A 14,612-nucleotide genomic window follows, 5' to 3' on the forward strand; every position below is an offset into this window, starting at 1 on the left:
CCTGCTCAGCACTTCATTCCTAACAATATATTGCATTGGACGAAACACTGTCCCATCTCCTAAGGGTGATAGCTGCTATGATTCACATACACATTTTGTTCACTTTATGTAAACAGAGACCTTCATGTAGATAGAACAGATATCTATACTTTACTCCATCTGTCACCTCTTTGTAACTATTGCTTTAAAATAGACCCTAACTGTAAAGAAGAGACTGCTGCCTTGCATGTGCTAGTTTGACTGCAGCTTGAAGAGTGACCTATGCACTTTATGTCACAAGTACCTGTTGCCTTTCCACCTCAAAGTCACTGGAAGAATTTTTACTCCTTATTGTAGACTGCCATAGTCCTTGGTGTTCTGCTCACTGACAAAATCCTCTCTCTTTGTAAGATTGCTTCAAGTTGCAAGGACATCTGAGCCAGCAGAGCACAAAGCACACAGGAGACAACTGGACACCATGTGACAAGAACAAGCCTACAATAGATCGCAAGGAGCCTGGCCTGGGAAGGACAAAACCTCACAAGGAATCAGAAGGAGCTCACTGTTTTACTGCTGGAAATTAGAATTCTCCTTTCATATGGAAATGGCTGTACTTGTTTTATGAATAAATTTTTGCCACTTATGCTTTCTGGTCACCTCCTCTTCTCACTCTGTGTCCTCTCTCTTCTTGTTGCAGTGCTGTGGGACGTAACTCCGGAAAAATACACCCACCATCCTCTCAAATTTACTCTCTATAAATAGTAGACAGAAAGGTGCTGGGGCTGCCTTACTTCCCTTTTCTTTTGAACAGAGGTTGTGGGTAACTTTCACACATGACACCAGAGCAAAGGAAAATATTAGAGGAAGTGCTGTCACAGCCAGAGTGAGCTCTGTGCTTGGGCTGGAGCAGGAGAGACCTGAGGAGAACCTCCAAAGGGTCCTCCTTTCCTGCAGCCCATACAGCTGGGGCTCATCAGCACCTCTGTGTCACCAAGTCACTCACTGTAAGGTCTGCAATGAAGAGCAGTAAAACAGCCTCTGGAAGAAAGAGACCATTTACTCTCCATCCTGCAGCAAGGCTCCTTTTAAGACACTTCTGTAGCAATTTAAAGCAAAAATTATTCTACTCCTCAATGGGACTATATTTTATTTCCCTAAGACATAACCTCTCTGTGACCTTGTCTTGCTGCTTTGGGGAAGAGATAAAACCAAATACTGTATTTCCTATCTTCAAAGCACGCAAAGAGGAATTAAGCATTTTCCATTGCTTTCTCCAACTAAATCCATTTCTCTGATGATATTGAATAAAATTCTGGGTAGCTTTTGTGTGGAAAACTTATCCCAGAAGAATGAACCAGCCGCTGAAAGACACTAAACTCTGCTCTCATCAGAAAACTCTGGCCAGTTATACAAGTATAAAATATGTATTTTTTTAAAAAGACCAAAGAAGCAAAGTAGCAAAATAGCAAGAAATCTGACTACCCAAATTCACCTGTGTGTGGCTCTTGAGAATGAGTATTACTGAATTATCTGCTGACTGTGGAAAGAAATATTTGTGAAAATAGCAATCATTGCATGATGACAGAATTACCCTCCATTTATGAGCATCCTGGTCTTTAAGCAGGGGCAGCTGCTGCTAAAACAGAATCTACAAACCATCTCACAAGAGCAAGATTTGAAAGATTATGTGCACTCAAATCCTGATCCTCAGGAGAAGCTATTTAAGCAGTACAAAGGGTGGTAAAGCTTCACAACCAACCACAAGTCAGTGGAAGCTTTGTTTTATTCTCTTAACTTGTGCCTTGAGGCGTAACAATTCCTTATGTACTATCTGCATTAACTGTACCTCATAGCATAAAATATCACATGGTAACAACAAAACCATTTGCAGAACGTGCAAACAAGAATTTGTTTTAAATGCAGTGTTGTATTTGTGTACAAAGTAAGGTTACATGCAATGTAAGCCCTAGTAAATGGCTGCCACACGTAAAGGATTGATTTCCCCTATTTCTCATTCCTACTCAAGGGCACAACTTGTAATTAGGGTCAGATTTTCAGAGAGCAGGTGGCATCCAGGCATCCAAATAAATGGCCAGATTTTTGTAAGTCTTGCCCCAGAGTGTGGGATAACAATGTTATGAATCACAGAGCTACTGCAAGTTAAGTACTTTTAAAAATCAGGTCTTTCTTACATGCTTAAACTGAAGCTGAGCTCTTTCCAAAATCTTTTTGCAATGGAAGCATTCATCAAATTCTAAGTATTTGAAAAATGGGCTTTTAATTAATTTAATGGGTGCTAATTTTTACATTAATAGGAAACTGCTCTATATAGCACCTGTAAGTCTGGCTGGCAGCAGTAGATAGTTCTGATTCTCCAGTACTGTATCAACTCTCCAGAAGTACACATTCCACAGGGAAGAGGGCAGACACGGTGTCACTGCTTACCTATATTAACTCTAACCCTTCTGCAGTAACTATTTAGCCAGCCAACAGGTGATGGTAAACACTGCTGACGCATCAGTCTGTTTTCAGCATATTGTCTCCAACTACAACTGAGATTTTAAGAATTAGATGAATTTTTAAGCTTTTGAACCCTCTGAGACATAACAAAAGAAGGGTTCTTTCTACATGACTAACAAGATTTCTTTCTATGGGGAACAAAAACAAAATTATTTTTCTTATGCTCAAAAAATAATTGCATATGAGACTCCCATCATTTTTTGCTCTATTTATCTTTTTTTTCCAAAGCTGGTAAGTTCAGCCTTGCAGAATCTATACTGCTGACTCAGCTAACTGAACTAACACTCATAAAAATCCATTTTAAAAAGGTCCAATGATTTTATTTTCTAATCATAAATATGAAATTAAATTAGCATCTCATTGCTAACAAAGTCACCATGGAAAACAAGACTGAGGAATTAGGCACAGGGATGGAACGTCAAGCGTAAAACAAAACAACTGTGGTGGATGAGCTGGTTTAACTCCTGCTTCACTTCACTCAGGTTTTAGATTTTTGATGAATTATATGCTGTGTTCATGGATTTCCTTCTTTGATTGCAAGGCCCTTCAATCTTTGATGGCAGTCATTACCCTAGCATGAAACAGAATCATGCAACATACAAAATAACAACAAATAAGGTTCACTCTGGATAAGAAAGAGATGCAAGATAGAGCAAGTTGGAATGGAATTCAAAATCCTACCAGGATCAGTAAGTCTTTCAAATCCTATAAAAGCAATACACTCATCAACTGAGAACTCATATTATTCTCCAGGGTACTGCAAACATCAGAAAGATTAAAGGAATTTTTTTAAAGGAAGCATACAGAGAGTTTTAAAAGCCTCTTTAAAATACTTAATGTGTCCAGCCTTTTCATTATTAGCATTCCTACTGTGTGTGTCCTGGGATGACATCACCTCTGATGTGGGCGTTGCTGGGTGAAATTCTGTCTACTTTGAGCTACCTTCTGCCATCTTCTCTCCTTGAGAGGACAGGAGCTCCTGATCTGTCTCAGCCCACCCATGCCTGTATGAGAGGGTTACCTGAGTACATTTCCCTGCACAGCAACCCAGGTGGTTACCTGAGGCAAAGGCAGGGATGGGCGTATTTCTACTGTTGCTCCACCAGGTGCCTCGATGAAGGAGCACAAAATACAGAACATACAGAAGAGAGGACTTGGTGAGAAGTGGGCAAGCACCGTGGGAGAGCTCTGAAAGGGCTTATGAGCTACAGTAACCACAAAGCTGCACTTTCTCCTTATACTCAGTCTGAAATTGTTCATAGCAGGCTAGCGTGGGAGGAAGTGTTTACAGGACCTGTCCTGAGAGCCAGTAATTATAAAGAATTCCTCAACTGCTAGAAAAGCTTTTGGAGTAACTCCATGTGTGTGGACATGCCCCATGCATGTGGACATGCTCCCAGTGACAACATTCTGTAGGGTAAAAAGGTGCTCATCCTGATTATCTGTGGGTGGACAACTTTTAAATTTCAAGTCCCTGAGGGGACCTGAAAGCTGGAAACATCCAAGGATGTGGTTGCAGCATTCTAAAAATGTACTGCTTTGCAGTGGGACAAAACCAGCCCTTCTTCCTTCTCAGTAAAGGAAAGCAGAAGTTACATACCAAGCAATGTTCTATGCAGTAAAGCAGGGGCAGTTTGGGGACATCGAAGCTTTCTTGGATGCTCTGTCAGACTAATATTCTCTTAAGGATCTCAATGCCTTAAAAGTTCTGTTCAATTTTCCAGGCAGCTGCCAAGAAGTACAGCAGTATTTTCATACCAGTTGTAAGGATCAGAGTGGAGAAATCATACTCATGTATCCACATCCCCAAAACCAAGGGGTCAGTCTCCAAGTTCTGATGATCTGCTCTCCTGCTGTACCAAGAGCATCTCCCTCCATGTCTCATGGGAAAGCCTCCTTGTAGAAGGGGGTTTGAGCAGCACGCAGATTCATATCTCTTAGGCTTGCGTAAGGCCAAATTCACAGCAGGATGAATTTTCAAAAGCCTTATTTCACTGCTTCCATGTAAAGGGAGGAGGAAGATGGGAAGTATCCCATTTCCAGGCATGCAGGGTGTAACATAAATGCTGAGATGTGGCATTGCACAGCCCAGCCTGCTGTCCTGATCTGACTCTTCACAGTGGCTCTGCATGCAGGACCAGATGACCAACACTGCAGGACCATGTTGTCTGAAACACAGCACAACAACCTGTCCTACTAGAGCCAGCTGTGTGTGTAAAGCATTCTCCACAAGAGAATGGAAAAGAAGTGGAAGAATCACTCAGATGAAAAGATGACTTTGTCAGTGAGGTCTAGAAACCTTGCTAAAGCAGAATGGCCTGTCTCTGCCTGCACTCTGTTTTATTTTATTTTTTTATTTTAATTTTTATTTGCTGTACTTAATCTGCTTCATTTCCCTTAGGATGAGTCACAAACCAGAGGTGACAGATACCCTCAGTTCTATACCATGCTGTGTGGAGAGAAGTTTGTTGGTTACCTTCACTCACCTGAGGAAATTGCCGTATATGGGATGGTAATGAGAACCAGAGAGGAAGAGGAAAGGAGATAATAAACAAGACAAGTGAGGCAAGTCAGACAAACAGGTCAAACCAAAGTTAGAGGACTTGGGATGTCCTATGAGGACCAAAATAACAGTAAAAAACCACCCTCTGACTTTTCTCATGTTCTTTCCTCACCACAGCTGAATTTTCAAATGATCTTTATAGTTCCAGTCCCTTTGTGCAGAGTCTCTATTAAATCTATGCTGCTCCCATTAGCTACTGAACAAGTTTGTATCCTGTGTTTCTAATACTATTCTGCTCAAATAGCTTTGAATTCATACACTGTTATCATATTATAATGATGCTGTTGTAATGAGTTTGCATTTTCCTGCGTTGCAGAAACTGCTACAATCTATCAGGAGCTTGTCACTAAGTTCACAGCCTTCAAAGCAGCATTCAAATCCTGAACAGTTCTCTTTCAAACTGAGCATTTTTCAAGCGTCCTTTGCAGGTGAAAAATTCAATTCTTCCTTCTACCCATGTTCTCACATGGCTTCTATAGTGACCACCAAGCCAGACATGGCTCTCCCAGGTGTGCAGCCCCAGTTCAGTGATTCAGTGAAGCTGTTGCTGTCAATATCATTTAATTCAGCAGAACAGCCTGGACACTGCCCTCACTATGGATATCAGCAACTCAAAATAACACCTTTCTGTATTGTAACACTCCATATGAAGATGCCCAAGTTTCAGTTTTCCTTCAGACCACAGACTGACAGATTAAAAAAAATAACCTGATTCACTGTTTCCAGCCTTACAGGAAATGTAATACTCTTTCACATTTTTTCTAACAACTAAAACGCAATTCTTCCTTCTACCCATGTTCTCACATGGCTTCTATAGTGACCACCAAGCCAGACATGGCTCTCCCAGGTGTGCAGCCCCAGTTCAGTGATTCAGTGAAGCTGTTGCTGTCAATATCATTTAATTCAGCAGAACAGCCTGGACACTGCCCTCACTATGGATATCAGCAACTCAAAATAACACCTTTCTGTATTGTAACACTCCATATGAAGATGCCCAAGTTTCAGTTTTCCTTCAGACCACAGACTGACAGATTAAAAAAAATAACCTGATTCACTGTTTCCAGCCTTACAGGAAATGTAATACTCTTTCACATTTTTTCTAACAACTAAAACAGAACAAACCCCCCCCACTCTTTTCTGTCTTAACAAAAAAGTTTAAATAATTTGTTTCATACTGCATTGATATCTTTCATGGCATAAATTCCAAAAATGAGATAATGAAGACAGAAGGAAATTAAACCTGCAGTAATAAAACCTGTTAGTCTTGAGACTTCCTGAAAAATATGTAACTGTAAATACAGGAATATGTCACTGGAAAGATGAAACACACCCAAAATCTTCTTAAACAATTAAATATTGAGATTTATTCTGACTTGTTTTGGCAGGAACTGTGAAGGAAGATTAGCAGTGTAGTAGCACAAAAGAATCTTATCTTAAACTAGGGTGTTGTTTTTTTTTTTGCCAAGAGAAAATCAGCTCAGCAATAGTAAAGAAGGCAGAAAAAGTTTATGGAATTTTATATTTTCAGTCAGAGCAAGTAATTAGTGACATGAGTTCTGTGATCTCACTATAAACTGTGGAAAATATATAGAATGGCAACTACCTGAACGGGGTGCTGAGGGACATGGTTTAGTGTTGATCTTGGCAGCATTAGGTTAATGGCTGGACCCAATGATCTTCAGGATCTTTTCCAACCTAAATGATTCTGTGATTCAGAAAAAGCCAAGAAATAGAGATACAGGCAGCATCTGCTGGATAAACACTTGGCTTGTTCTTGTAAAGGACTGGGATGCACCTGTAGATTTTGCAGAGGATCCATGCAAAATTGCAGCCAGGGAGGAAACCTTCTTTTACACACAGATTTCATGCAACAGGCCAGTTTGATCAGTGAATGGTAAATGTCACTGGTATTTTCATTGAGATGTTCAAAGCCAAAATCCTTCAAATGGTCTTATGAATGTGATATTTGTTCATTTCATGATCAAGGAGAAAAGATGCCATCACCAGTTGCACTGTAGTTTGGAAATTCAGTGTGTTTAGCGTAAATCTTTAGAAAAAGAGTTGAAGCAACCTTTGTATGTTTTCCCAGTTTGCTCAGGATTCAAAATTCACAGAGGAAAACATTTGAAGGGTTTCTCTGCTGGTGTTTCAAACCCTGGAGGAACTTAGTGTTCAAATATATTAAATGTGTGTAACAACCTATTAAGCATACTCACACTGATTTCAAGTATGGGCACAGCTAGATTAGAAATGTTTATACACATATTGAGCTGTAAAAGATGAAGTGGAAACAATCCATTAACTGCTAATGATAACCATACATGTACTGGTAGCATACAGCTTTTTCTGCATTCAAATGAAAAAACAACACATCCTTATCCCATTTTAAAAATAAACCCTATGTTAAATGTACTCGTCAGTGCCTCAATTACAGCCTGAGGAAAATTTGCCAGCAAGCAGCTAGTGCTCAGCAGGCCAGTGGGAATCCTTCCCTTGGTTACAGCAAGCTGCATTCCTCCCCTGAACTACAAAAAACAGGACAGACTATCAGACTTGGGCAAATAACAAGGATCTTTGTAAGGCCAAACTGGCCTCAGGGACCAGAACAAACATATCCCTTAGTACTACACAATGCTACTTTACACAGACAAATTCACTGAGGCAACAATTACTACAAATAGTATCACATACACAGCTGTATATGCACTTATTCTTCTGACAAAACCAGAATGTTACAGCATTTTGTTTGACATTTCTGATAGATTTCCGGTGAGGTTTGACAAATTCCTCTTTCCTCTGGAGTTGCTAAACAGATTCACTGAAGTAGACAGCATCAGAGAGTAATGCCCCATCCAGCACTGAAGATGAAATACGTTTTGTGGGAGTAACATAGCCCAAATATTCTCTTCACTACATTGTTCGGCAGTGATAGCAGACAATGCAATACATGTTGTCAGCTTCTGGTGCTATTAGTAATATGCTTTTGTGAACTGTGGAAAAAAAAACAAAACACAACCAACCCTGTGTGCTTGCCTTTTGTATAAAAGAGTACAAAGGCCTTATGCCCTGGTGAAATGTTAAATGTACCCTCTGTAGATCATTCAGCATATAAAGTCATGATACTCACAAGCTTTCACTGTTTCTAGAGCCCAAATATTTGGCAGAAGATTATAAGGAGGAGAGGTGTTCAAAATCAAAGTTCAGAACAAAACCTTGATGTTCAACTGCAGTCAGTGTGAAAACCTCCAGCCAAGAAGTAATCCACTGCCCACAGTGAGGATACACCAGGATGGGCTATAAGGCAGATCTGCTGTTCTGTCAAATTGTGCTTTCAACAGCCTGGCCCTGTATTCTCCTTGTGCCTGAGAGGAGCGAAAGTGAGAGGGTAATATAAGGAGAGACTACTGACTGAAGAAGCAGAGAGAAAGCAGCTTTTATCACTGGTTGGATGTGTGCCACAGAGACCAATTATATACGTTTGACAGCAACCATTATAATTCCAGAGTCCTTGAACAAATCACAGAAGAAAGGTTACCTTCCTGAAAATGTTCATTGCCATTCAATAACTAACCCAGACTAGAGGGTAAAGACAGCACTTAAGAGAGGGTCTGGAGAAAGAGAGGAGATGGAGAATCTTATTACATGTACACCTGAGAAAACCCCGTCATTTGCTCTGGAAACAGAATTGCAGATTCACTGCAGATAACTGTATCCTCAGCAAAGCAGTGTTCAGAGAATGCAAATCCTACCCTGACAAAACAGCCAAGACAAAAATTATTTCTCACTGATACCAGTGGCAAAACTTGCCTACATTTGGTGAGATTCATGGATTTACCCTCCAGTTAGAAAGTCACAAGACCTGATCCCATATTCCTTGTACTTCTAAGTTTAGATCACTATGGAGATTACTTACAAGGGAAGCTGCCAGAGGTCAAGTTCCGCCATCAGTTACACAACCTTAATGACCACATCTAAGTGAAACCTTCGTACTTCATGAAACATGCATTTCAATATCAAAGAGAGAGTTCAGACACTTGCTAAAGTGTGTAGTGTGTTCTCCCTCAATAACACAGGCATAATATTGGGAGAAATAGGGATCTCTATAAATTTCATCCTCTGGGAGCAATCATTCCTTATATCCCATAAAAAATATCACCAAGCAACAGTATATAAACCAAAGTCATTTGGTATTGCATTCAGATTTCTTCAGCATATCCCAGTTACTTGGGATGCATCCTTCTAGAAAAAGTTCAAATTGCCTTTAATTTTAACAGATATGTGAAGTCAGACCCTTCTCCTTTCACTCATATTGAAAGCTTGTTTTTATCTTAATTCAGAGTTAAATAAAACTAAAGTGACTATTCACATAACAGGGAGTCAAACCCATGGTTCTGAATTTCTCTTCTGGTGTTGACCCTCTCAATATGGCAATTTACTGGTTAGGATAGAAAATTACCAGCCAGATGGAAAGTTACCAGGCAATTTCCAGCTGAAATTTTTCCTCTGCCAGCCACATGACTCAAGAAACTAGACACACACAGAGAAAATTCTGGCTCCACCTTGCAACGATCACAATCTAACTTTGACAATGCTCATTTTTTTAACTTAACATACAGCAAACTACCATGATGAAAAAGAAAAAGGAGGGAGGGAGAAGGAGAGGTGTTGTCTCAGCAAATTTATTTCTGGGAGATATTAAGGCCTTACAAAAAGAACTAGTAATTGGGGCACAGAATACTGAAAAACCAGAACAAAATCATATGAATTTTGCAGAATGACTAAAATGAACACAATACTTTTCACATCACCAGGTGAGTTGTAGCACAGTAAGAGTCATATTAGACGGGTATATATAAATAGGACTAGGGATGTAATTCTCCCCCTGTGCTTGGCACTGGTGAGGCCTCACCTTGAGTACTCTGTGGAGTTGTGGGCCCTTCACTTCAAGAAAGATATTGAGGTGCTGGAGCATGTCCAAAGCAGATCAACAAGGCTAGTGAAGGGATTAGAGGGAAAGTCTTATGAGGAGAGGCTGAGGGAGCTGGGGTTGTTTAGCCTGGAGGAGGCTCAGGGGGATCTTATTGCTCTCTACAACTACCTGAAGGGAGGTTGTAGTCAGATGTGGGTCAGGTTCTTCCCTCAGGCAACTACCAGCAAGACAATAGGGCATGGCCTGAAGCTGTGCCAGGGGAGGTACAAGACAATAGGGCATGGCCTGAAGCTGTGCTAGGGGAGGTTCAGCTTGGATATTAGGGAGCACTTGCTCACAGAAAGGGTGATCAGGCATTGGAATGGACTGCCCAAAGAAGCGGTGGAGTCAGCATCCCTGGAGGTGTTTAAGGAAAGACTGGATGTGACACTTAGTGCCATGGTCTAACTGATGTGGTGGTGTTAGGTCATAGGTTGGACTTGATCTCAGAGGTCGTTTCCAGCCTCAATAATTCTCTGATTTGGTGAAATGAACATCTCTTATTTTATTGTTCTCAGCTTACGAACTTCTTGAAGATCCAAAAGACAAAGATGTTTTAATGTACCTGCTTCTGTATTCAGAAGAGAATGCCCACAGCTCAAAGGCCACAGTTTGCTAGCTCTGAATCAGAAAGGAAGTATTATAATTGCAAACATAAAATTTAAGCTCCTTTCACTCATATGGAGATGGACAATTTGAGGGAGCTGGACAGGTCGCTAAGAGAATTCTCTGACATAATAATTCTCTTATTAATTCAGCTGAGTTTAAGAAGTGATCCTTATTCAGTCTCCAAAAGCCCACATCAGAACATCCTTAGAAATAAATCTTCAGTCTCAACAGTCCTGCTTAAGAAGGTGAGGCTAAAAGGCTTCATCAAAGAAATGTACTTGTCATATCTGGTTCAAAGCTTACAAACCTGAAAAAGGAATACTGTCACATTTTGTCCTTGGATGCAGTTTTTAGCCATGCGTGATCTTGGTGACTCACCAATATACGTGGAATAAAAGAAATTAGCTGTTCCCAGATTCTAGGAGCAAAGTTACACTCCCACTACAGTATTAGAGTTGGGAACCTCTACCTCTGAGATGTGAGAACCCATGGGAATCAACAGAACAAAAACTAGGCCAGCATCAGACCAGAAATTCTGCTGTGGAACAGGAACATTACAACTTTATTAAGTTTAGTAAAAAGGCTTATGACCAATCAGACCTGTTTTTACAGTTTTCCAAAGACCTTTTCTTGTGTGCTTTTCATTTTTTCATCTACCTCCTGTCCCATCACTAAGCTCTTCCTCTGCTGCAGCCTGCACACTCTGCAAAGGAAAGAGGAGCTGAGAGACTGCAGTACTTCCTACAGTTCCTTTACACGTACTCAATGGGGACACTAACAGCATCACATAAGACCATGTGCATCACTAGTTGCTCCCAGTATGAATACAACATCAAGGTAAAAACAGAGAGAGAAACCTGGTGGAGATTTGTGGTAAGGCTTTAGGAAGGAGTGTGCTGATAGAATGAGAAGGGATTGAATGCACAAAGTGAGGGCAGGCTGTGTTTGTCAGTGAGGAGGAAGCCAGGCTGTGTTGTAGGTGTTAGAAAACAGTTTGAAACAGAAACAGAGAGAGAGGATGACAGTATCTACTTTTTTTTTGTGAATGACTAATTAGGAGTCTGAGAGTTGGAAGGAAGCTGTGCAAGTATAAACATCTTGCATTTTGGGATGCATCCCCCAATGTATAAAAATGCAAATCCTGTGTATGTGAATGGTACAGGCAGGAAAGGAGCATGTGTGTGCAAGGACAACCTGGCTGAGAGGCAACATCACTTTGTGTGCAAAATTAACTTTGCAGGGCAGCAAAGTACACTGTGCATGATAAAATGGGTGAAGCAGGAGGTCAGAGTGTGTGTGAGAAGCTAGAGGAGCAATGGGAAAGGGGAGCACAAGATAGAGAAGGAACTGGCAGAGAGGAAGGAGGGAAAGATTAAGAACATGGGGGAAAATGTACAGTCTATTGCACAAGCAAGAAAGAAGGTGGAGGAAAAGGAAAGGAAAAAACATGGGGAGAATTTGTCACACAGAAAATACGCTTGATAAAAAGAGGCACGAAAAGATGATGAAGAGATACATTAAGGTTGAGAAGTGAGAAGAACAAATTAAAACAGAAAAAAAAAGAAAATAAAAGGAGAATTTAATTAGTTAACAGCATAAATCCTCAGTGAAGAGAGGTAACGAAAATGCTAGAGCACGACACACTGAGCAGAACCACAAATTCCCTAGAGACCAGTGATGATGATCAGGATTTTCACCTCCTCCCTCTAGAACTCCATTTCTACTTTCCTTCCCAGTGCACACTCTCTGCAAGGACACGTTAACACCTCCACTTGCAGCCTGTTTACCTCACTGAACCAGGAAGCCATGTCTGTCCATCCAGCAAGACCTGCTGAGGACAAGGAAGGCACCAACACAACCCTTCTCAAATAAACATACTCTTGAAAATGAACACAAAAAAGGTGAAAGATGAAAGTGGAACTTGTAGTGATTAGAGTCAAGTACTGTCCTAGCCAGCAGTGAGGTGGAGCTGATTCGACAGCTGCTTTCCTTACCTTGGGTGCTCATGGGTGACCGGGCTGTCTTGCTGCAGCTGCTGCAGGCTGAAACTCTCTATGTCGCTTCCATGCAATTGTCAGTGCCTCTCCAGGAGTCTTGGAGAAGTTATTTGTGCTCTGCAGTAGCTGAAAAGTAAAGGAAACACAAGGAGCAAAACAGCCCCTGGCTCCTGAAGTGCCAAAAGCTTGAGGAGAATCAGGAATGAAGGAAGCAAGTGCAACCGGTGAGCAAAGGGCAACACAGAAAGTAAGAAAAAGTGTGTCAGAGACTGGGAGGGGCGGAGAAGGAAAATGCAAAGATCTGACAGGAAACCAGACTACAAATCTGCTCAGAACTTAAAAAAAACAGGCTCCCCAGCACTACAGCCTGTCTGCAAATGACTCTGCATGCAGGTGACGGCAGAGCCCTGCAGTCCTACTGTAAGCAAATAAAGAGGCACTATTGCCCCTTCCCCAGGAAGAAGAGTGGGCAGAGTTGGCAGCAGCACAAACTGCCTCAGACTTTCAGTGCATGTTTCCCTCAGGCAAAAGGGGACATGCTGAATGCCAGCCTTCCTGCTGCTGTGCCTCTGCCACCACAGAGCACCAGCCCTGGCTTCACAGTGCAAGCACTGGCTAGGAAGCAAGCACGAAAGAAAAAGGGAAGACTGAACAAAACAGAGTTTCAAGAACAACAGTTCCAGGCAGAAGTTCTGGGTTTTCCCAAGATTTCAAAGGCTTTTCAAGAAAAAGATGTTATTAATATCTGCTTTTGCTAAAAACAGCAGTCACCAAGGTTTAACTTTATGCAAGTATTAGGTTATTTTGCAATTGAACAATACTTTAAACAGTGTATTTTCCAAAGGTTGTCTCTGCTGACATAAAGAAGCCACAATATCTTGTATTGCTTTAATGTTGGACTCCAGGTGTAAGGCCACACATGCAAATCCAGCCATTGGTTGGTCTCACAGAGGACATTTACCTGCTAAGGTACAACTAAGACCCTCCCTTCACAGGCAAGCGAGAATAACAAAGCCAGTCAATCCTCCCTTGCTGTTCTCCCAGTTCTGCAAGACCAGGAGTCACCAGCACTGCTAGAAACATCCTTCAGTGCTGCTGCCATCTTACTCAGGGATCTGTAGTCCCAATTACTTGGATAATGTAGTGCTGGTTTTTGTTCTGCTAGTGTCTATTTGACCTCCAGGGGGAAAACAAGGCACAGATTCTGCTCTGCTTCCAGTCACTCCCTGGGCTTTACCCTTCACACTGGGTGAACACGCACAAATGAAACCTCACTGGAGTCAGCAATAGGTCCTGAATATGTGAGAATGAGAGAAAAGACCCCATGAGAATCAGAGGAAAGGGAAGAATCACATGTAAGTAATAGGGGTGTGTGTATGTGAGGCTGAGTGTGGCTACAAGAAAGCCTCTGTGTCTATTTGTCCATGGATATGTTTTTATCTCATAAGAGAAAATAATGGAAAGAAAAGCAAAAACATTAGCAATTATAAGCATGAGGGACTGATGTATAATTTAGGAACATGGAAAGGGAAAAAGCTTGATGATAGTGATGGAGTGAGAGAATGAGAAAAGAAAAAGTAATTGTTAGAGAATAAAGGAAAACACGAGTGGAAAGTAAGTACAAAAGTACAGTGGAAAACCTATCAAAGGATACAGCAGCATCAAAGACAACAGAATGGAGGAAGTGAGAAGATAAAGTGAAAAGAAATGCAAGAGATAAAATATATGGCTCAAAGTGTCAGTACAGTAACACTCAGAAGTTTTTTTACCAAACTTAAATCCCAAACCCAGTGAAAACAATGAGGGAGCAGAATGTGGGGGACAGCTCTGCCTTAATTTTCCCTTATCATTCCTGTAATTTAACACATTTGGACCTGTACTTGAGGCTTTTGAGGGCTCAAGTTTAACCATAAGTATAATATTGGAAGGGATTCCAGTTCTCTAAATCAAGGGCTCGAAGATTAAGGAAAGCAGG

The 14,612-nt window shown here is 41.1% G+C and overlaps 1 protein-coding gene across 1 annotated transcript in view; it reads right to left on the minus strand.

Annotated features, from left to right (window-relative positions):
- CARD11 (caspase recruitment domain family, member 11) overlaps window positions 1-12,740 on the minus strand; it is a 46,101-nt gene extending 33,361 nt beyond the window's left edge. The window contains 1 exon segment of the mRNA XM_009993715.1: window positions 12,635-12,740. Coding sequence (XP_009992017.1) covers window positions 12,635-12,647 — 13 coding nt within the window. The 5' untranslated portion in view covers window positions 12,648-12,740.
- Between the last annotated feature and the right edge of the window lie 1,872 nt (window positions 12,741-14,612).

The sequence above is a fragment of the Chaetura pelagica genome, unplaced genomic scaffold (assembly GCF_000747805.2).
Source record: "Chaetura pelagica isolate M959 unplaced genomic scaffold, ChaPel_1.0 scaffold213, whole genome shotgun sequence".
NCBI lineage: Eukaryota > Metazoa > Chordata > Aves > Apodiformes > Apodidae > Chaetura > Chaetura pelagica.